We start from the raw sequence: 23,436 nt of genomic DNA on the forward strand, positions 1-23,436 counted from the left end.
TGATCAAAACAGATTGTATGATCAGTCTGCTTTTGAAGTAGCTCTGTACCATTGGAATCTGTGACTGTATACAACAAGATGGGATTGCGATGATTGGAAAGGCCCAATATTTCTAGAGGATTTCTGGAAAGTTTTTGTCCGCTAAAAATCTGTAAAATTAAATTATTTCTTTTATTTCCTCCTCTCGGATTAAAGAGAGACAACTGCTCTGTTCTCACCAAACCTCCGGTTTGGTCCCGAGACAACTTACTGTTCCCAATCCTATTCGGCACCGACGCGCTGTCTAGTGATCAATACGTAATCCATCCATAAATGATAAAAGTAACAGACTTTTAAAATTTATTAATACTGTCGGCAAAGCAAGAAGTTTCGTCATGATTCTCTGGATAATTTACATCTGAAGTCACAAAACAGCTTGTAAATACTCAACATGGAAGAAATTAAAAAAAAGGGACTTAACAGATTCAATTCAAGTCCATGAGTAATCACTAGTGGCAAGATGACCATAAAAGCCCTCAGAATGAAACTCTCCATGCCCTCAACGTTTACCAAAATGTCATTAATAGTGTCGTAATCAAAGAAAGATGGCCAATGTTCAGAGAAGAGACATACGTCTTGCTCGAGTTCAGAACTCAGCTGTTTCAGAACACACTAAAGAACAGGACACGTACGTGTTTTTTACAAGGTTAAAGCTACTGATCATGACCCTCACTGGTACACTCTTTGGGTGAAAAAGGCCATCCACAGAAGACCTCATTCTTATGAGGTCGATAGAGGCAGCGTAATCGAAACTGAAGCCTGGATGCCTACAATAAAAAGCCTCCACAGCCAAGTTATGCCAAATGGGGCCTATGAGAGAACAACACAACAACCGTCGGAATGAGTATTAAGGATCGAAATGCACCAAAGACAGCACTTCAAAAAACACCAACAATAGCAAGCCAAGGTGCTATAGAGAGCGACACGTACAGATTCAACCACGTCGGCTGACGACAACCAACAATAGAGCAGTCGTAACGCCGCAGTCAGTACAATGAAAATCTATAGTCATGATCAGACAAATGATAAAAGGTTCATTAATTAACTTCAGTTTGGCCTTTTACCATGCCCTTTCTGACTTTTTCTTTTTTTATATCATACTGTAAGTCAAAAATTCTACAAAAAAACTGGAAAACGTTTTGAAATATGTGGATGACTCGATTTTTTCTGTTCCAAGATGTGCTGTTGTTAAATTCATCTGTTACCATCATCACAAAAGTATAAAAACATAAATTTTATTAAACTTGAATCTTTTACATTTTGTTCTTCTTTTTTTTTAACCAAGAGAATCAAGTTCCCCAAACACGATTTCATATTTGTATGCTTCCTATAAGTCTGTATCCTAGCTTTGCCTATGAAGTTTTGAGATTAGGAATGCAATAAAATCTATAAACATCAACGACTGATAACAAGTTACGTTCTCTCTATTGATTTTAAAAAAGGTTTCCTTTCCCTATTTGTTTTTCAATTTGGTCTTTTTTTTTTATAATTATATTAACTTTGTCTTAATAACATACATTGCCATAAAGTTACATTGTCAAAAAATTGCGCAATGAATAACTTAAATCAAAGACGTAGTGAATTGGTTATAACGCAATCGTAATTCCAAGACAGACCTATCTGAGTTGATTGAAAAGGAGAAAAGGGGGTGGGTAATGGCAATTTGAGCTCTACAGGAGTTTTCCCCAAACCTCTTTCCTGCTCTGGGCTAATGCGTATCAGCCCTTACAAAAATATAAGAAAATTTTGTCAAGCCAAACCCGCATCACGAGCCATGCTGTAGAACATTCCTCTTCTTGACAGCAAGTTTGAGGGCGAGTCAAACTCCGCTACTGAACCGTCTGTTAGGACCATAACCCTGACGAGAAAAGAAAAGGACCATTTCAGCTCAAACTCAGGATTGAGTCAACCCCTACTGCTCTATTGAGAAACGCAAAGGTTAGTGTGCTAGACCTCTGAGATGAGATTTGGTCCCTTTAATCGATTGGAGTCTTTTCAGGACTACTGGTACCTGGAATGTCTCAAAAAAAGGGTAACAAAAGATTGCTTTCACAATACTTATTATATTAATACTAATAATACTCGTATTATCATTATTTAAGTTTGATCTTATATCAAAAAGGTCAAATAGAGCGCAAAAGCTTTCTTCTTTTAGGGAAAAAGAGTGATACCTTTCGTAGTCCATGATGGTGTTGAGCCTGTGCGCGATCGTGAACACTGTCCGGTCAGCGAACTCTCGCCGAATCGTCTTTTGAATTAGTTCATCAGTTTCCAGGTCCACAGCAGCTGTAGCCTCGTCAAGAACTAGAATTTTGCTCTTTCGGAGCAGTGCACGTCCTAAACACACCAACTGCCGTTGGCCAACACTATGAAGAAGTAAAGAGAACGGATTTTCGCAAAGAATCGTGATATCAACCAAAGCAGATAGCGCAACAGCTTGCCACGGCCTGCTAATAGAACACCCCCGCCTTACCATTTTTAGGAGTTGCCATTAGGGGTTTAAATTCTACAACTAAAACACAGATCCTTGAACGAAGGCATACATTCATTTAAAGTCCAATTGATAACAAATGGAAAAAAAATTCTACCTCAGATTCTCGCCTCCGTCTTGAATGAAAAATTCAAGTCCTTTATCAAGACCCGACACGAAACTCTTCAGGTGGGCCACTTCAAGAGCATTCCACAGCTCTTCATCTGAGTATTTATTAAAAGGGTCTAAGTTTAGCCTGAGACTTCCTGAAAATAACATGGGATCCTGCGAAGAGAATATTCAAAATAAGCAAATAGTTAAAGAAATAAAACAAAAATTGAAATAACTGTATGTACTAAACTGATCATGGAGGTTCTCCAAGCTTGACCAAATAAGGACCAGATACACCTCCATCATTTTGACCTCTCCATGAAGGCCACGTTAGGGACAGAGGAAAGTGACCGTTGCAGAGAGATGGGTGGTCCTTTTGGGAAGACCGGGGAGTTATATGACAACTTTTTTTTAGGCGGTGTATATCACATTCGTTTTCTGGAGAACACACTTAGCACACACATCACGCTGATAACAGGAAACAAAAAAACCGATTTCTAAACGTAGACCGTTAATAAACAAGTAAGATACAGTTGGTATATCGGGTTGTTCAATGTTTTCTTGTAAAAAGGGAAAAAAATAATAATTAAAAAAAAACAAATAAAAATAATGATATGATGATGTTAATGATATTTAAAATGGCTAAAATAATATTAAAATGATTAAAAAATTATTACGATGATAATATTATATTCAGGATATCAAGACTCTTGCAGGTCTTTTGTAGACCTGTATTTTTTTCTACTCTCAATCAAATTAGTCTCACTTACTTGTGGAATGATGGTGAGTCGTGACCGCAGATCTTGCAGTCCGATCGCAGCGATATCAAAACCATCAATAAGAATCCGTCCACCAGCTCTCTCCAGAATACGAAACAAGGCTAAGGTAAGAGTTGACTTGCCAGCTCCCGTGCGACCCACAATACCGACCTGTTTTGCCAGAAAAAAAGGAAGGATTGTGAAAACATTATGATAATGATAAATCATACAAAAGGCTTACGTTCATTTTTACCAGACTGGCGGCTCAATCTTGCCAGAGCTTAACCCGGTATACTAAACATGTAGTGACTTGATACTCCTCTTGAATGGGATAACCAATCGAAAACACTCTTCAGCATTTATTAAGACCCCCTTGAGAATAAACCCATCTACTATGTACGTTGGTAAACCATCCTGGATGGAGAGAGGAATTGTGGGAGCCGGAAAATATTTTCTCCAATAGCATAGCACAATAAACCTATCGAGAGCGTGAATCAAGAATTCTGTAAGGCCGTCGCTCGCCTATGTATCTATTTACTTCTTCCGCAAGAAGAGTTGGGTATGTTGTTGGGGGTAGGTAAACGTTACGTTTTCAACTGGGTAATCTGGAATACTGTAACAGAAAACTCACCTTCTCTCTTGCTCCAATGGTGCAATTGATGTCTTTGAGCACGAGAGGTAACTGTTCTCTGTAACGCAAGTCAAAGTGTTCTATTTCTACCTTACCCTGGTGAGGCCACTCACTAGGAGGACGGTGAGAGGGAATTATCCAATCGGCCTGTTAAACATAAATCACCACATCTCATTTAATCGAGTTTCAAGATTTAGAGGGCCATGTTACGATATGCAGTTTTTCATTCCTTTAAGCGAGTGCCATTAAAGAACTTTCACTAAAGTGTTCATAGTAACTGGCCAATCATTACCAAAATCGATGGCTACTAGGTCGATCGTGTTTAAATGCAATTTATGCTGCAGACCCAAAAGAGTGCCCTGGTCGGGAATGGTAACCAGTGTTTTCATTACTTTGGGTTTAGGCCGGTTTGTGAAACGCAATCGAAAGTGCGCTATATTTACAAGAATTACATAAAGCAGAACGGAGAACTCACCTCTCTAGTAACTGCTGAATACTCTTTAATTCGCTCTACCGCAACAATGTTAGTTTCCAATTCGCTACTCTGGCGCACCATCCAATTTAGTGAACCTGTGATCTGTAGAGAACGCAGAGTGTTCAAAATTTTATGAAGAATTCTCTAAAGGAACACAGAAAATTTCGAGGCGCCTTACATGCAGTTAACTGGATAATCTTATTCCTTAGTTCTCCTAAATTTCTAAATTACAACACAAACATTATGTAATCACCAAAATTCTTATTTTTGCAGGCCTACTCGTTTAATGTGAAGTAACGTGAAAAGGCCATTTTGGAAATAGGGTTAAACGTCCAGCCCAATTATGAGAAGCAGTTGCTGTATAACAATAATTAATCATAACCATTACAATTTCCTCAAATGTGATTGGTGCATCAGCTGCTTCAATTTTCACGAATCATTCTGTACAGTTGTAATCGCACAGTTGGCTGTAATCAGGCACCTGTAATCGGACAGTTGAGGCAGCCAATCATACTAAGACCTCTCAGCTTAATCCACCAATCACAGAATTGATCACAATAACCATAGCAACAACCACTTATCCAAAGAAAAACAAGGCAATTTCCAAAATGGAGGAATATTTAACTAAAGACATTATCAACACTACAACAAATTTCTCGCACGTGATTTATTATCACCAGCCCGATTTAAGCACAAATTGGACGGTGTACGCGTCATGCTTCTAACTGGACAGTGTAATAGGGCAGTTAAAACACCATGCCCATGTAAATGAACAGAACGCGTCATGTGCGCGCGCTGCTGCCTCGCTTTTTGCCGAGTTAAATGTTGTTTTTTAAATGAAAACGTATGACCGATGTCTGGTTTCTTTCTCAAATTATGTCATAGTTTTGACTTATTGGTAGCAAGACTTTGTGTTGTCCAATTCTGTCAGTAATCATTCTCGTAATTAACAAATCGGATTCCCGCTCTCGGGTCGTCCGATTTTGTCAATCACTTGTATCATTACTGACCGAATTGGACTCTACTCGATCCTATCACCATTATTAATCCGTCTTAAAAGTCACTACAGCTCTCGCACTGAGCGGAACGATGCGATCTTTCGTCTTTGGTTACCTGTAATGCGTATGCCAGAGACAGCCCAACAAGGCCAGGGGCTATGGTCTCTCTGGCTATTACAGCAAACAACGAAGCGAAAAACAGAATGGCAGCTCCGATGAATTCCAAGCGTAGTGCCAACCACCTTATGAAGAAAAAATAAATATTTAAGAACAATAATAATCAACTTTATTTTTCGAGAATGGCACTTGACAGTATGAAATACTGATAAACTCGTGGCCCTCAATTTGTCACGGAAAACAGCTCATAATCTATAAACTTTGGTGAAAATCATCTGCCAATAGAAATCTTTCGCCAATTAACTCAAATAAGTAGAAATACCTGTTTGCTGAAATAGCTGGATAATGTGCCACTTGAGACTCGTCCATTCGACGATAGCTCTCTGAAATAAACCTCTGTTGCTGAGAATACGCGCGAATGGTGCTTGTACCGTTGATGGTTTCAAAGAAATGATTATAGATTGGAGAACGGCTGACAGATTCTATTCTTCTGAGCTGACGAGATGTTGCTACGAACGCTCTCTATTGTAAAATAAAGGAAAATGAAAGAAAATAAACAAACCGACATGGAATAAAAAATATACATATATACTAAGCAGTTGATCCGACTAGGAATTGACCTACGAAACATCACCTTTCCAAATTCGTAACAGTTGTTCACACACTTCCTTAGTTTTAATTGTTCTTGTTTTGTTTGTTTCCTGTTTTTTCTTATGTTTTTTTGTTTTTTGGGTTTTTTTTTTGTTTTATTGTATAATGTCTCGAAATCTCAAAGCTTATGTTGTTATTGTTGAATACCTCTTACCTGAATAAATAAGTACAGGGCACCAAGTGGTAAAACACAAGTTAGAAACAGAGGTGTAGAATAACTAATAATGACAATTGTTCCAAGAGTGGTCAGGAAAGTTCTGAGAAACATCCCCAAGGTGCGTGGAATTTTATCGTCAACGGAGTTTATGTCTCTGGAAAAGCGGTTTACAATTCTTCCCAGCGGTGTAGTTTCGAAAAATTGCATCGGTAAATGCATAATGTTAACAAGTAGTCCATGATGTAAGTTTCTGGCGGCTTTCATTGCACTGTACGTTAGAACAAGAGACATTGCACTAACAAGAAGGACTTGCCCAAACCCCAATGCACCATAAACTCCAAGGAATGTGTCACGCTGCTGTGATGTCGTGACATTGGTAGAACTCCATTTGGCGAGCCATATGCGTGACATAATGATCGCTGATTCAGCTCCAAAACCGCTGAAGAGAATTAGAAAAGAACAGAGAATGCCTAGACTGCCTGCATACGCCCATATGACGGAGAACTTCACCTGTTAATAAAAACGAGAAAAAAAAGTGATTAATTCTTATCTGATGAAGCCTGAATGGAAGGTAAAATAAACAGGATTAATAAACGCCAAATTGGATTTGGCAAATGGTACCTATGAGGCGGCTTTATTTATTCACTACATCCTGCCAAGTTGATTTCAAGGTGTCAGCTTTTTTGAAGACAGGAAAACTGGAGAACCCAAAGAAAGAACCCCGTGGAGTAAGGATGAGAACTAGTTAAAAATTGACCAACGCGTGAGAACTGGTTTCAGAATCGAACCAGACCACCGCGGTGCAAGGTGGATGTTTTAACCACCGTATCGTACCTGTTCCCCATATATGACCCAAGAAGCTAATGACTCTAGAATGAAAAAAGGCCTGTAGACATCAAAATCGAACGTTTAAGGTACCGAATGACTCAGTAGAAACCTACCCTTCCCGTCTGCGACCTTTCATCAGAGGTTGTCCTGCCTGTTTTTTCTTTCTTCTCTCTTTTCTCGACGACTATCTCTCTTTCACCGGTTCCTTCGTTTGCGAGTAAACTTTCATTTTCCTTTTCTCTCATGCCAGGGCTGTCTTCAGGTTCGTTAATACAAATCACTGGTGGTTTTTCAACGCGGTCTTTAGTGCTTTCTTCTTCTTCTACCAGCGATAATAAACTATTCAGCGAGGCGCCACTAACAACACTTCGCTGATGTTGGAAATTTCGTGGAACATCTAAAGACGACACTGTTTCGTCTTCATCATTTGCAGTATCAAATAAGGGCTCATCTTCCACTTCATAATTGGCGTCCAAACCTTCACAGCCAGATAACAGACTGTTCAACGAGTGCATACTAACAAGGCTGTGGCGATTTTCAAGATCTAGCAATTTTTTCAGTGGAGATCGGTTTCCAGATTGTTTGTCAACGATAAGCCTTGCTAAGTTAACTTCACTCTGCGATTTTGCTGCCTGGTGACGAGGATGAAGCTCGTTTCCTAGGTGATGACAGCTGACAGATCGATTGTAGGCCACATTTCTAGAATTTCTCCCTTTATGTAAAGATTTTCCTTGACTTGAAACCTCTCCAATGTTTTCTTTACCCACTGTAAAGTATAAAATAATTTACAAATAAAGGATACACCAGAGAGGGATACACCAGTTCAACTATTGGAAATTCCTTATTCTTATAAAGAATGTACTAATTTGATTCACATGCATCAGTTCAAGCACATACGCAATTAAAGGATCTGAGAGGTTCAGCGATGCTGGTTAGTCATCATAATTAGTCATCCAGTCAACTTTAAAACAACCTTGGATCTCAACTTTGAGTAAGGGTGGAGAGGCCAGCTCGCGAAACTTTCTTTAAAAAATAAATCGTCAACGCCCTCGCCATAAGAAGTTAAAATACTAGAGCATTACGAATCGACATTATGCTTAACTTACTCTGTGCGCCGCTGTTCTCTCCTGCGTAGATATCCAAAAATTCAGCAAACCACCCTTGAGATGATTTAAGCTCTGTATAGGTACCAACCTACAACAAACATTTTCACATGTGAAGGAATTCCAAACATCCTGAATAAGATGGGTAGAAATAATCGATATATCAGTTTGTCATAGGTATATACTACGTCTGTGTTTTTTAACCAACTAGTAGATAAATTTGTTGATACAATTCCCTTAAGACTTGTGAAAATTATCAACTATTCGGTATGTCATTGCAGGTCTCGTTTAGCATGTTAGAGAGTCATTGCACCATACACGTGAAAGGTTGAAAGTTGATAATTTAGAGTAACGAGAAATTAATGAGACAAACGTGAAAATAGGTTTTAATCAATATACTTTCATTTCCTAATCACTACTTAAGAAAACGTTGCAACTAGCTATAGTTGTGCATTTCTTACAATTATCGCTGTCTCATATGCTCTAATAAACATGCACCACTTTGAATTTCAGAGGTTCAAACAGAAGTTTTACTTGGTTGCCAATCTTCTACCCATAATTTTTCTACTTTCACTTCGTTTTTAAGGCGTATGTTCATTTAAACGAGCGTTTGAAAGACGTATGTTCACTTAACCGAGCGTTCGAAAGAGGAATTGCCTCACTCACCGCAGGTGGTTTTCAGGAGGATCCCGTGATTAACCGTGAAACTACAACGAAAATAATTTATTAACGTCGCAAAGTTCCCGCAATACAAAACTCACGAGAACGTGCGAGTTAAACCGGCGCATCCCTCGCTCAGGAAAAGTAGAGGTCGTAATTTGCTTGAAGTTAGCACTAATCTGGTTTTGACAGGGATTAATTCCAGCTTTATCCGCCCACTGTTAGTTTATAATTCATACAGCAATGCAAATTGTAGGCATGAATCCCAGTCCTTCAGCAGAATTCTAATTCTGTAGTATACATTCTAGCTTCAGTCAAACATTAAGGGGGCGCAATAGGGGCAAGTACCACGCTCGTCATTTTCACAAACATAAGGGTTATTAGGTACCAGTGGTACGACTGGTGAACTCTGTTGAGACTGGGTATCAATTCATGGTTATAACATGGGGGAAGAAATCTTTTCACACGAATATGTGTTCCACCCCTACAGAGACAATAGAATATACTGAGAAGCATCTCACATCTCTTTTACCGTTTAAATTCCTTGACGTTTCAAAGCCCCCAAGAAGTTTAAGAATGGGAAAAACATGGACAAAAGGAAAAAAAAAAACCTAAATCTTACCTCACAAACCTCACCATCTCGAAGGACAATTATTTGGTCCACAAATGGTAAGAACTGAATACCATGTGTCACAAGAACACGTGTCTACGGGATAAAAGTGTCAATTTCACTAACACGTTTCACACGTGTCTAAGACATATGCGCAAATTTTCGGTGGCAACATTGTGGGCCCCTTAAATGTGATACTGCGCAAGCTACGTGCACGAGCTCTGAGTGCGAGTTGCCTGAAATTCTGAGATAACTAATTCAAATTGAAATTTTAATTCTCTTTTAGCGACTCAGCTCTTTTGACTAGAACTATACAATAAAAACTGATACAGTGAACCTCATACGTTTTCCTTCAGAAAACGTAACTATTCAGTTTAATAGCAGTCATTTTGAAGACATAAACATAAAACCTGTAGAAAAATATTGCCGCAAAACTCGACGTGCAGTCTGTTGAAGATTGGCCCGAAGTATTCTTGTCCTTTTGGCCAAACACAAGCACACCCTCTCGTTACAGAAAAATATTTTAATACAGTTATGCTTTTACCTTTTCCTTCAACAGTCCCTGATGTCCAATAACTTCGTCAAATATATGTTTTCCAACATGCGAATCCACAGCACTGAGTGGATCGTCCAACAGGTATATATCAGTATTGAAATACACAGCACGAGCCAAGCTTACACGCTGTTTCTGCCCACCACTGAGGTTTATACCCTTTAAAAATAAATAAATAAATACACATTTAACCCTTTAACTCCCAAGATCTAACTGTTAATTATCCCCTCTAGCTGCCACACACTTCCTAGTATTTTGGTTACAAGAATTTGGTGTAAGATCAAGATAACAACTTCTCCTAGACAAGTTTTAGTATTCTTATTACTTGTTTGATGGACAATGTATGGATATTAGAAGGAGAGGTTACATGTTAATCGCTTCTGGAAGTTAAGAGTGAGAAGGGATCTTTAATGAGGATGCTCCGCTCATACAAACATGATTTTCAGGGAGGTCCTAGCTAAATGTCAAAAAATATAAATAAGGGTTAAGGCTGATAAGTACGTTGAGGAAGGAAAGGCGCTATACGGAGCTTTTCACCTTCTGCATTCAACCAAAGAGCAACACATTTTCAGTGACCGTTGCCACAAGAGTAAGCATGAGAGGACACAACCTTTAGCCAGTCACAAGGAAGTTTAAGAAAAGACCACCTCCCGATCCCGCGTGACATTTGCTCTCTATATTCATATACGCAATCGGTGTGCTAGGCTAAGTTTCATTGGAAACATTCTGCAAGGAATGGTTGGATCAAGACAGGTTAAACGAAGAATAAATTAAGTGCGGTTACTGTTGTAGTTTTTGTTGTTGTCAATTGTTGTTGTTTTTGTTGTTATCAGTAGTTGTTGTTGTTTCTAATGAGGTCATTTTGTACCTTTTCACCAATCTCGGTCATGTCTCCTGCTGGTAAAACCTGAATATCAGGTTCCAAGGCACAGGCACTAATCACTTGTTTATAGCGTGCAGAGTCACGTGGATTACCAAACAGCACATTTTCCTGAAGCGTTGCATTCTGGATCCAAGCTTGCTGCGGAACATAAGCAGTCGTTCCCTAATATTTCAAAAAAAGGAAAAAAGGAAACCGATTTTTTGACGGAGGACAGAGGAAAGGCCATTAGCCGTGGTGCTAAGTAAAGTCTTCACTTACGTAACCCTTCAACTCCCAAGGTCGGATTATTAGCTTTTATAATTCTCCTTTCCATGTCACGTACATTTTCTAGTAAACTTAAAAATAGAAAATTGGTGTGGATCGATAAAACACCTAATTGTTGACAAACATACGTTTAGTCTCTAGACCTGTTTGTTGTTTAATGAACTGAAACTGCATGTTTGGTTCCAAGTTAATTGCTTTTCAAAGTTAAAGGGCAACTTTTCAAGTTATCCATCACAAGACGTGTAAGTGGGTTACCAGTATGAGCTCCTGTGATCAACCTGTCACAAACAGTGGACAAATGTGGTGACCTTGAAATGTGTAGAAACAAACCTGCACAAAAACTTTTCCATCGCTTTTATTTGTTTCTCCGAGGAGAGCTGACAACAGAGTTGACTTTCCACAACCAACCTGACCGACCACAGCCACAAGTGAGCCAGTGGCAATGCTTAAATTGATGCTTTGAAGAAAAAAGGAAAAAAGACAGTCAAATTGGCATCATGGTCCTCTTGAGGAAAAATACGATTATCCCAACAGCGTGTGATCGAAGCTACGCGATTTTGCAGGAAAAATCCGTTTCATTTAGAGAGGTCAATAAAAAAGACGATAATCCCCACAGCGCGCGATCGAAGCTACGCGATTTTGCAAGAAAGATCTGTTTCATTTAAAAAGGTCAGTAAATTGTCATTATGGTCCTCTTGAGGAAAAAGACGAAAATCCCAACAGCATGTGATCGAAGCTACGCGATTTTGCAGGAAAAATTCGTTGATGAATACTTCCAGTAAAGCAACGACACAGATATCTAGAGAAGTGTAATCGTTTCCTTGAAATGTGAAGAGGCGGAGTGCGGAACACTTTCATACAGATGGGTAGCGTTCCAAAATGTTGTATCATTGCGAGAAGGTTGAAGCGATTAGAATCTTTTGGATTCGGGATCTACTCTACGCATGTAGACCAAGAAGAGCCCAGAATAGATAACCAAAATCTCGCCAGTTAATCATGATATTAGGATATGATGAACGAGAATCGCTTTAAATTTCTACGTTAACTTTGATCAAACAAAAACTATGCATGGATCTGTTTAATTGAAGCAAGACACTGGAAATCTGAAGCTTACTTACTTTCTCAAAGCAGGAATATCATCGGTTCTGTCCCAACAAAATGAACCATTTTTCACAAAAATTGCCAGGTTAGAACCTACAGGGAGAAAAAGATTGACTTGATCAAAGTGGGCAAAAAAAAAAATTACTTAATGGGTATGCACTGGATACTAACTCGCATAGATGAGAGTTGGAGTACTTCTCCTTTTTCTAGAGGGATTAAAATTTAACAATCATATGATTGTGTTAAAAATCAAATCGCCATCTTGAATGCCAGTTCAGCCAAATAATCGGTTAGTTTTTACCACGTAGATCAATATTCTGAGATGTGATTGGTCATGCCCCATAATGCCCCCGATGACCAATGATGACACCCATCGCTTTACGGGGGTGAAAGGTTTCAGCATTTTAGCGCTAAAATGTGTCTTAATCTAAAACGAACGTTACGTGGAAAGTGCGTCCGGTCGTTCAAACTTACAGTGTGATGGCATATTGCGTTGGACATTTTCGTGTTGTAATTCTTCAAGTCCAAGGAATTGCTCCAATCGATGAAAGGAAACTTGAGCCTAACACAATGGAAACAATTGTAAGAACAAAGCGCCAACGAGACTTCAACGTTGAGTTCTAAGACGTACATGTAACTGTCACAGTTCTACACGACTTAAAGGCAATTTTACCCGTAACAGAATTCGCACATCGTTTTCGTACAAAGTTAGGTGTGATAGGAAAACGGATCTGTTAGTACAAAATCAGAACTCACCTGAATAACATTCACTATTACTCGTGGTAACATCATAAGAGGGAAGCGAAGAATGTTGAACAGAGAAATTGCTACAAAAGCTTTCTTAGCGGTCAGCTCATTACCAAGAAGCACGTATACCGCAAATGTGGCCAGAGACACCTGTTAAAGAGCACAGCAGAGAAATTAGAACAAAGAAACTTTCCCTGTCCTTGTACAACTTCATTTAAAATCTATACGGTTGACTAATCGTTTGGTAGCCAAAAGGAGTCACTGTCTCTCAGATGCTAGGGCTTAAAGCGTTCTGCAGCCCTGCCCTGAATACCATCAGATTTCTTCCAACGGAATCTGACCCCGACAAGTCGAGCCATTCAAGAAAAGCCTCTCGAGGCCAAGGCAACGACAACCCAAAGGGTAAATTCTGAAATAATGCAGTTTGAGTTTTCTCACCAAAAAAGGAGCGCAAATGAAAGTGAATGAAACAGCTGCGCCTAAGTACATGCTGTTGGTCAGATGATGCAGTTCCTTATTTCTGACAAAAATGATCTTATTCATGAAGGATTCTTCCCAAGCATACAGCTTCAGAACCTGATGAGTAGAGATGGATTAAAACAAAAACAGTCAATAAGTAATGAAAGCAAATATGACAGGAGAAGAGTGTAGAAACACATGCATGAATGAAAGCTTGATGCAGTTAAAATATTGCCCGAAACAACGCTGTAGCTAGCATTCAACACAAAAAACCATTGCCAAACTAACCAAACTAATGGGTAAAAGGGGGTAATTTTCTTAAGAAGCTGTGTTTGGTGTATAACAAGATAATTTGGTTTCATCATCTGTGTTGATAATGTGAGTTGGCCACAGTAAAGCTGACTTTTCGAGCGTTAGTCTTTCGTCAGGGCGATGACGAAAGGGCTAAGACTCGAAATGTCAGCTCAATTACGATAGCCACCTGACATTATCAACTCAGTAGATAAAACTAAATTCACCATTGGTTAGTGACTCCGTCTTTACGATTACATTACAAAAATCAATCAACTACTAGCAATTCTCCTATCTAGAACACAAAGCCGGATCGTACCTTGATTCCACTAAGAACCTCATTCATCACTCTGATGCGTTCGTCTGCATTTGCCATCTGCTTCACCTGTGAAACAAAACGCATATTAAATATTAAACCCGGTGCTTAGACTCAGTGATGTCGCAATTCAAATTTCAAATCGAGAAAGATAGGTATGAAAACACACAGAATTGTTATCACGAATAATGAGGAAAACGTTTTGGAAAGTAGCCGAATTAAGCTCTACTTTCCCACTTACAATATTCATGTGACCATAATTAAGGGTGCTAGGAGATAAAAAGAGATAGTATGTAACATCCACTGATTCCGTCGCTTCTTACAGCACACGGAAACTACGCTAAAGACGCAATTTCAGGGGGGATTGACACCTTCATTTCGAGAAACAACCTCTTAGGGATTTTGATGACGACCGATATTTTTTTCCTCCACGTTTTTTCAGAAGGTCGCTTCTTTCATGTTACCTGCATCTTTCTGACTAAACGCGTTATGAGAAGATTCAGCGGCACTAATAGTAGCAGCGTGCCTAGTCCAGCCAAGACTGCCACTCCCATGGTGACATATAAAAAGTAGATGGCAACACAAATTTGAAAGGGCGCTGACCACAGTTGATTGAGGGTTTCAACCAGATGCATGACACGTTGAGCGTCCACAGCCATGAGGTTGACTGTTTCACCGGTTGTGGTTATCCTTCTTGAGTTACTGTTTAATGTCAAAGCCTGGTGAATTAACAGAAAAATAAAAAAAAAAGAAAAATACATAGAGATGCTGCGTAATGATTTTTTGCGAGTCGACTCATTTTGCCTGGAATTTTCAGTTTGAAATCCATGTGGATCATCTTTATCCAAAGCTATCCTCATTGGTTACTGGTTTATCCTCTTCATTTTATTCAACACATTGTCCCGCCTAATTACGAAGCTCATATTTCACGACTTCCTCCACTTTATAGGCCATTATCCTTGCACTTTGCGACGAAAGAATGAAGAACAAAAAATATCACGGCTTACCTATAAAAAGGAAATCAGCAACCACTCTATGAGAAACCACAGAGGCGTGAATTGGAATAAAATGTTCCACTGTACATCTAGTGAGATTTTAAAACCGCAAGAACTTCAGTGCAGTTTTGCACATAACAATGTTTAATGTGTTCAAAATAACCCTTGCCCGCGCGATCTAATCTTGAGTCTTACGTGGGAAAGACGTGACTCGTTTGATGATCTGAACAACACATGCCAATACTTGGGTGTACAAGAGACAGTTACGGGTGACGAATGCTCTCACCTTGGCATAAACAACACCAACAATACTTGTATGAACTCTCATTGCTGATTTGAATGCAATGTGCAGTGCATGCTGCACTGCCGTCAGCTGGAGGATTGCCACAATAACAAGGACGACAACATACACATAGCCTTTCCATCTGTCTGCATCGTTACCCTTATCTTCTGTATAGTCTATTAGGAGTCTGAAAGAGACCAATTGGGAGTAAGCTCGTGAAAGTAAACTACCTTGTTGCTGTATCTTTTAAGAATTTAAGCAACGTACTTGCAATAGCCTGGGAAATTTGCAAGATTTTTATTTCGTCTTACACAACAAACGTGCACTCAGCTAAATCTAGCTTGCGAGAAAACCCTAATTAAAAGTGCTTCAGCGCGAGTGTTTCTTCACCCGCGGGAAAGTATCATGCCTCAAGCAACTCGAGTCAGTGAGAGGTCTGCAAGGGGCCTAGCACTGTTGATGAGTAATGCCGACAGACCTCCGGCAAACCTATCCCCACCTAGTCCCAAACCTTCTCGGGGACGGATAAACACGTGTCTTGCAGCCGTGATGTCGAAGCCGGCTCGTAGACTATACAAGAACAATAAATAGCGTAATTTAAGGTATCTTGTTAGTGTAGCATATTAATTCCAAGGATTTTGACGAAAAAAAGTTCACGGCTGACGACATTATGACCTCTTCGCTCCTGCATCATTCACTCAGTTTATACTGTCGCCTGGCCAAACTATTCATTACTTCATTTCTATTTTTAGATCTAACATCAAATGTGTCACTCTAGAACTTGAAGTATCTGTTATGCAGTTATTTTTTCAAATTGAGACACAAAACCCAAAAGAAAAAAGACAAAACATACTCAAAAATGTGTCTCATGTATACTTAAAAATTAAGTGACATTTTAGCACTCAGCTCTTGTGAAAAAAAAAGTCCTCAAAAATTCATCGAGCCAAAGGCCTTTTCAATCAATTTTCTTCAGCACTTTTAGGGCGCTTTTCGATTGAATGTCTTAGAAGCAAAAGCAAAGTAATCACATAGGCAATCATAGGAAAGGAAAATACCTTGACAAGCCAATGAGAACTCAAAAAAAAAAAAGCGAAATGCCCAAAGCGCGGGAAAACGTGGGCGACCAAGTCGTGATTAGTTTCAAGCTTTGCATGTGATTGGTTGAGATGAGTGGTGCAATTTTTTCTGGACCAATCACACAGAGTTAGGTAAAGCAAAACCAATGGTATCCTGCATAACTATCAACATTCAATTGAAAATTGCTCCAATACAAAAAGTAATCACCCACCCTAAAAGGTACGGCTGAACGAACAACAGAATGTCATTCAGTAACTTGAAGAAAACGCCAATCACAAAGTAAGGAGCAAATACTTGTATCATGGCTTTGATTAGAGAGGGCTCTCTGCATTTTCCAACAAATGCAACATCACTGGCACTCTGAAGATGATTCTTTTCAAAGTCCTCGTCATTAGAACGTGGTGCTCTGTTTCTGCTGAGATAACAGAGGCAATAATCTGAATTTTTGTTTGATTGCAGACTGCACTATCACTCCATTTTTGCAAATAAAATGATATCAGTTAAGGAAGACCGTACTTTATAAGCACCATGGTCTCTTTGGGCTTCCACGCCATTTCTGTCTAAACTATCAAGTACAGTGTTTGTAGTTCTATGGTGGCAATAGTAAAAATAATTATAATAATCTTATAATAAAAATTATAGTAATAAAAATTATTCCTACAAACATTGTTCACTGACCCATGACACTTCCTTATTTCTTTCTCCCATTCACTCTGAAGTCTTGGTACAATACTGTGAGACAAACTTCCCTCCTCCAGTGCCCATAAATCAATGTCCAGCAGTGCTCTTTTAAAGCCAGTTAAAATGAGACTGCAAAAACATGTTATGTAGAATTATCACTATGTACTTCCTTCAGGGAATGGTTTTCACAGCACTTTATGTTAATGGAAGTGCAACGTTGATAAGATGTAGACTAAGTTAAAAATATTAATTTTGCCTCATATCAATAAGCAATGGTTATGATGAAAAACAAGCTCCATAAAAAATTTTTTCATGAACAAACTGTACTCAAAATTTATCACATTTTATGTCAACTGAACTTTCATCTCACTAGACAGTTTTATTGTCTAATCACCTGACTGAGTAAGCTTACCACAATAGTAAAACTTTTTGCTGAAAATCACCTACAACCATGATAATGGAAATTAAAATTTCAAGGAGAATGAGAAGTTACCTGTTTAGCCACCAAAATGACAAGCGTGAAAATATATTAGCTTTCTCCTCAGGGCATGGCTTCTAAAAGAAATAGCTTTATGGAACTCAAACTAACTTGAAAATGTACTCTAACAATGTAACAAATATATTAGACATTCAAGTGACAATATTTGAGAGACATTGGAAACTTGAAGAATACACATTCAAATGAAGAAATGAAAGGAAATCATGCTAATGCACCTATATGCATTACCTATGTGTCAATGCTTTAACCCTTTAACTCCCAGAGGTGACTTACATGTAACATCTCCCTATAATATCCATACATTATTCACAAATGGGTGATGAGAATACTCAATATTATCTGGTAAAAGTCGTTATCTTGATATAAGACCAAATTCCCCTAAATAATTTACAAGGAAATGTATAGAAGCTAGAGTGAGAATTAACAATTAGATCTTGGGAGTTAAAGGGTTAATAATAACTTTATGGGCACTTTGTATCTGGCTGTTGATGACCACAAATTGGGCCATACAAATCTGAAAAAAAAATTCCTAACTAATTGTTGTGAGTCAGTGTCCAATGACTTTCAGTAAATCCCACCACAAAATTGAAATGAGTTTCACTAAATCAAACCTTACTGTTTAGGTTTAACAAAGTACATACATGTAGTCATCAGTCTGTATTCAATTAAAGTGGCCCTGATCCAGCTGAAGTTTATCCCTAGTTTTCTTCACATGAAGGAATAGGTGTATCATTACTCCCCCTCAAAATGGGAAGCTGGTCCATCACATTGACCTGGCCAGGTCTCAAACCCAGACCTCTCATCCCACATTCATTAGCACACTAACCATCAGGCTACTGTGTGTTACACTTACACAGTTACTGCAAGTAACAACAGGAAAATCGAATGAAAAAAGAGTGTACTCACCCTCCTTGATTCAATCTTTTTGCTGGATATATTAGTAACATTCAGGATATTTGGAAAGAACTTTGATTCCACCTGTCTATTGACCAGAGAGGATGACAGCTGACCACCATTAACAAGATTATGAAGCCTGCAATAAAAAAAAAACATTGCCATAATTTAAGGTTAAACACATTATTTACAATCCAGAATATTTCGCTGGCCTGAAACACAAGTTATGTTTGATCATCAAAGAAAAAACATCAAAGACCTTCTTCCTTCAAGCTTGGACCAGCTAAAATCACCCATGTAACTGAACATTGAGTGTTGGCAACCAGACTTATATATTCTTAACCGTTCAGACTTATAATGTTTCTTAAAGTTTGCTTCTTACAAATGTTCCTAAAGCCCACTTAAAAAAAATTTATCTCAGCCAATCCAAAAATTCACCTAAACTTGTGCTGTGGTTCCCAGATAGACACTTAACCATTTACAACCTAACATCAGTTTGCATATTCTCTATTCTGTTCTCTACAATCTCTCTAAGGTGCTGACAAGGAGAATTTGTTTAATAATCAAGAGCTTCTAAATTTGATGGTCATTTTCTTTATTCTTGTAACCTTAACTCCACCTATCAGGAGATGGGATTGGGCAAGCACAGGCTTGTAAAGTTATCTAATGTAAAGACAATACCATCAAATTTTGTACACTGTACTAACTTCTCATCATCCACATCCTCCCTCAAAGGAACAACACAAATGCTTGGTATGAATCCTTCCTTTTCACTGAAAACACATCTTACATAGAGCCACCAAGATTTTACATTCTTGGTCAGAATCTCAAGACATTGACCTCTGGATAGTGGTAACTGAGCCTGTATGTTGGGTGGATTCTTGAGGCAGTCTTGTGTTAAAATAGCATCAGCTTGCAGTGGGTCAAAGTCATGAATGGCTACCACCCTTACTTTCTTTGCTATGGTTACTGATGCTGCCATGCCCTGCAGACAGGTATACTAATTACATGTATACCTATCAAACTTCCCAGAGCATAGTATTTGGGCACATCTGAAAACAAGTAATAACATATATAACAATATTAAATAAAAAGGAAATTTTGTATCATCATAGGGAATCAACCAGTGCAAGAGGTTCTGATTGCATTTCAGGTGTGCACAATATATGATATTATAATTATACACTAGACATACCATGAAAACTCTGATTGGTCAAGAACATAAAGTCATCATATACAATAGCCCATAAATTTGATGTGATTAACCAATATCTTCAACAGATATTGGTTTGTCATGTCAGGTTAAAACTTTGCCTAATTTCCCAGCCCTCATCCATGTATTGTTCAAAAATTTTTGCAGACTTGGAGAGCAGTGTTTTCTTTTGCAGATTGTTTTAGAATGTATAGTAAAACAATTATTGAATTTGGTTTTCCCATGATATCATGAATTATCAAGCCTTGTGTCTGAGTTATCTGCCTTTGGCTTTGTATAGGTAATCACATGAGGCCAAGTACTATTAAGGATTAATTGCACGAGAGTTTTCAAAATTTGGAAAATTTTGAAAACTCAAGTGCAATTAATCCTTAATAGTACGAGGTCTCATGGGATTACTTGTTTATCAATAAAGGGCAAAATTTTTACGAAGGAAAATCACACGCGCAGTCTATTTTTATCTGGGAAGCCTGTTTAGCGCTACGGCAAATCATCAATCAAATTGAACTGACCAATCGATTCAATGAAATTTTATTCTCCAAAACTGTGTCGTGATACACTGCCAAAAGTCTAGAAAACAAAGCTCATTTCAACAGAGCGTTTCTGCCAACAGAAAAACAACAAAGTGCTTTTAACTGAACAAAACACAGATTAGCAACAGATTAGCCAATCATTAACAGGTAATCATGCCCTCTCTTGATTACTAAAAATGCCCTCGATTAAGACAAAAATGCCCTCTCTCTCAACCAATCAGCGCTCAGTAATTTTGCCCTTTATTGATAAAGCAGATAACTCAAACCTTGACATCAATACTTCATGATATCACACTATGATTGCTTGATGAGTAAATATATTTGAAACAGGTACATTTTGGTCATACACAGTATGCATGTTGTGAGAGCTATGTCTTACTGCATGCATGACACATCACAGACTAGTTTTTTTGCATGCATATCATAAGGCATGCATGCCTTTTTGCTTGCATGTCATATTGCAAGTCAATTTTTTTAAAGAGCACACTGCTTAAAATGAAGAGTATGTATGTCTTTGTTCTGTGCTTTGTAAATATCTACATATCCGCAAATTTGTGACATGCCTGGCCTAACACATCATGGCACACAAGCTCATGCGTACACCTTGATACACATATTCCCAAAAAGGGTCCCGATTGTCACATATTATCGACATTATCGATTACTTATGATTATTTTGGTAAAATTTCCGCACAGCCCCATACTACATTATGCATTCAGTTCTTGAATAGAGAAAACAATGACAAAAACAATACATTTCCATTGGGAAAACAGATTTGTTTTACAATAGTATGGGGCTGTGCGGAAACTTTACCATATCTTCTATTACAATAAGTTCATTTTAAAATACAGGTTAGCCATTGGATGGCAGTCGATTTAATATTTTACGTTGAATGCACGTCTAGCGCGTCGCAATTTTACTTTGATAAGAAGTTATTATCCAGTAGTTCCACTCTGCGATTGAAACATCCAAAGAAACGTGATGTTTAGTTGTTGGACTATCAAAAATTGAAGACGTTTAACAAGGCTTCTGAACGTGTTGGACACTGGCGATATTCAAAATCCATTCGGCGATGCGATCTAACACTCTCCCACTAAGTTTAGATAACGTAACATGTTGTAAGATTCATCACTTACCAAGATTTCCTTGCAGGAACCAATCATCTCAATAAATATATAAATATTTGAGTCGCGTTTATGAGATGCGTGACCGTTTCCCGAAAAAAAAAAACCTCAACGGAAATCAATCTGCAAACCATCGAACGTATTTCCTTCCGGTTTATGTCATGTTCCACAGGGTCAAAGCTTAACAGATTAAAAGCAAATGATTAAATTTAAAACGTGACTGTGATAACTTCTACGATTTCGTGTAACTTTCCTCTGCCTTTTGGCGTTAGACACTTAACAAATACATTGAATAATTACAAATAATTTACATTGGCTATTCAGGTAAAGGAGCTAATAGGTAACCGAGCCTTCTTCTTGGATCGCTATTGCGTAACCCTCTATGGCGCGACAAGTGTCATGCGAACTAAACTAGAGGTTGCTAGAGTGATGGGCTCCTGTTATGAAAGAATAGCATTATTTCTTGTGTTCGCTTATTTTATCATTAATTGGGTCTCTATAATGTTTTGGTCTTTTAGAGTTGGTCATGCGGTTCTTGAGCATAAGTGAATCACCCTTTCAATTGTTGACAGACGATCTTTATCCCTCCTTCCTCGATCTTTCTGTCAACAACCTAACCTCAAATTATCGGTTACCTGTCGTCCTCACATTTATTATATGACCACGTTTTTAACTGATTTGAATGTTGCTTATAATCTTAATGCACGCTCTGGCGAATTTCTGGATATAGATTTGATCGACACTCTCCTCGCATATAACACCTAAGAGTGACTGACTTCTAATTTCTCCTTACGGTACCATCCTTGAATCAAATATAAAGTTCGTGAGAATACAGGAGATGATCGCCAATTAAAGATGCTCTTGATTGTCAACCAAATTCTCCTTGTCAGTACCACTAAAAAAATGTAAAGAGAACGGTGTGGAGAATATTGAAATCTTACGTTAGGATAAAGGGGTTAAGGCTGCAATAAAAAAAATTTGGTAATCATTTTTTTAAAAGGTCTCCTCCCTCTGCTTTAGAGCTAATGGCAGAATATGATCCAATTATATGAAAAATGAACGTGACTCAATGACAGCACCTCGAAAGGAACAGTGAGGTCCATTTCATATAACTATGGTTACCACTCTTTTAACTCCCAGATGTGTGAAAAAAAAAAAAACATCTAAGTTTGATTCACAACACCTGCATGGAGATTGCTTTGGATCGATATCTTACTTTCAGTTCGTATCACAAGTAAGCAAATACATTTAAAAGTAAGAAGAGTTGAAATAACACCATTGGATCCAGAGGCACCCAAAACGCACAATCGGTTTGGAAAGAAAGAAAATCCATTGAAATTCCACAGTGAAGAATTTTGGTAATGTAGTCATGACCAAGTTTCAGTTCCTCTAAGAATTATTTGCAAAAGTAAGTTTCAAGAGCCCATTACTCCTGTTAGTTCATGAAAATATACTGGTGGTATAATAAACAAAAAATTTCCACAAAAAAATTATTTTTTTAAATGTAATTTCCAATTTTATTTTTTCATTCCCCATTCCCCTTTCTCCGTTCTCCGCTCACCATTTCCTATTCCCCATTCCTCGTTCCCCATTTCCTATTCCTCGTTCCTCATTCTTCGTTTTCAATTTCCCATTCCCCGTTCTTCATTCCTCATTCTCCATTCCCATTCTCCATTCCTCATTCTCCATTCCTCATTCTCCATTCCTCATTCTCCATTCCTCGTTCTCCATTCCTCATTCTTTATTCTCCATTCCCATTCACAGTATGAAAAGTCAAGTTTACAGCTATTAATCCAACCGAATTACTACACACGCCAAAGGAAGGATTTAAATGACACCTCTAACTGAAGAACTTGATGTAAGCGATGCGGAAAAAATGGCGCCAATGTTTCTCTCACCTTGTGATTGGCTTGT

At 38.3% G+C, this 23,436-nt stretch overlaps 1 protein-coding gene across 2 annotated transcripts; it reads right to left on the reverse strand.

The window, feature by feature from the left end:
- Positions 1-1,251: 1,251 nt before the first annotated feature.
- Positions 1,252-21,812, reverse strand: LOC131775048 (multidrug resistance-associated protein 1). 2 transcript variants are annotated; one of them, XM_059091148.2, is made up of 28 exons: positions 21,535-21,812; positions 19,359-19,703; positions 18,664-18,790; positions 17,752-17,813; positions 17,256-17,387; positions 16,789-16,989; positions 15,504-15,687; positions 14,687-14,941; positions 14,226-14,291; positions 13,595-13,732; positions 13,166-13,306; positions 12,884-12,971; positions 12,427-12,502; positions 11,639-11,765; positions 11,030-11,206; positions 10,153-10,320; positions 9,621-9,704; positions 8,342-8,429; positions 7,349-8,001; positions 6,405-6,917; positions 5,922-6,121; positions 5,598-5,724; positions 4,485-4,586; positions 4,010-4,156; positions 3,391-3,549; positions 2,628-2,794; positions 2,211-2,405; positions 1,252-1,897 (listed from the first exon to the last, which is right to left on the reverse strand). In XM_059091148.2, exons 2-28 carry the CDS (start codon positions 19,631-19,633, stop codon positions 1,789-1,791), a joined length of 4,761 nt encoding a protein of 1,586 aa, XP_058947131.2. In that variant the 5' UTR covers positions 19,634-19,703; positions 21,535-21,812; the 3' UTR covers positions 1,252-1,788. The 2 variants fall into 2 exon arrangements, with proteins under 2 accessions (XP_058947131.2, XP_058947130.2); XM_059091147.2 differs by having other exon boundaries at positions 16,789-16,992; positions 21,535-21,811.
- Positions 21,813-23,436: the final 1,624 nt, after the last annotated feature.

This window comes from Pocillopora verrucosa, chromosome 6, assembly GCF_036669915.1.
Source record: "Pocillopora verrucosa isolate sample1 chromosome 6, ASM3666991v2, whole genome shotgun sequence".
In the NCBI taxonomy this organism is placed as follows: domain Eukaryota; kingdom Metazoa; phylum Cnidaria; class Anthozoa; order Scleractinia; family Pocilloporidae; genus Pocillopora; species Pocillopora verrucosa.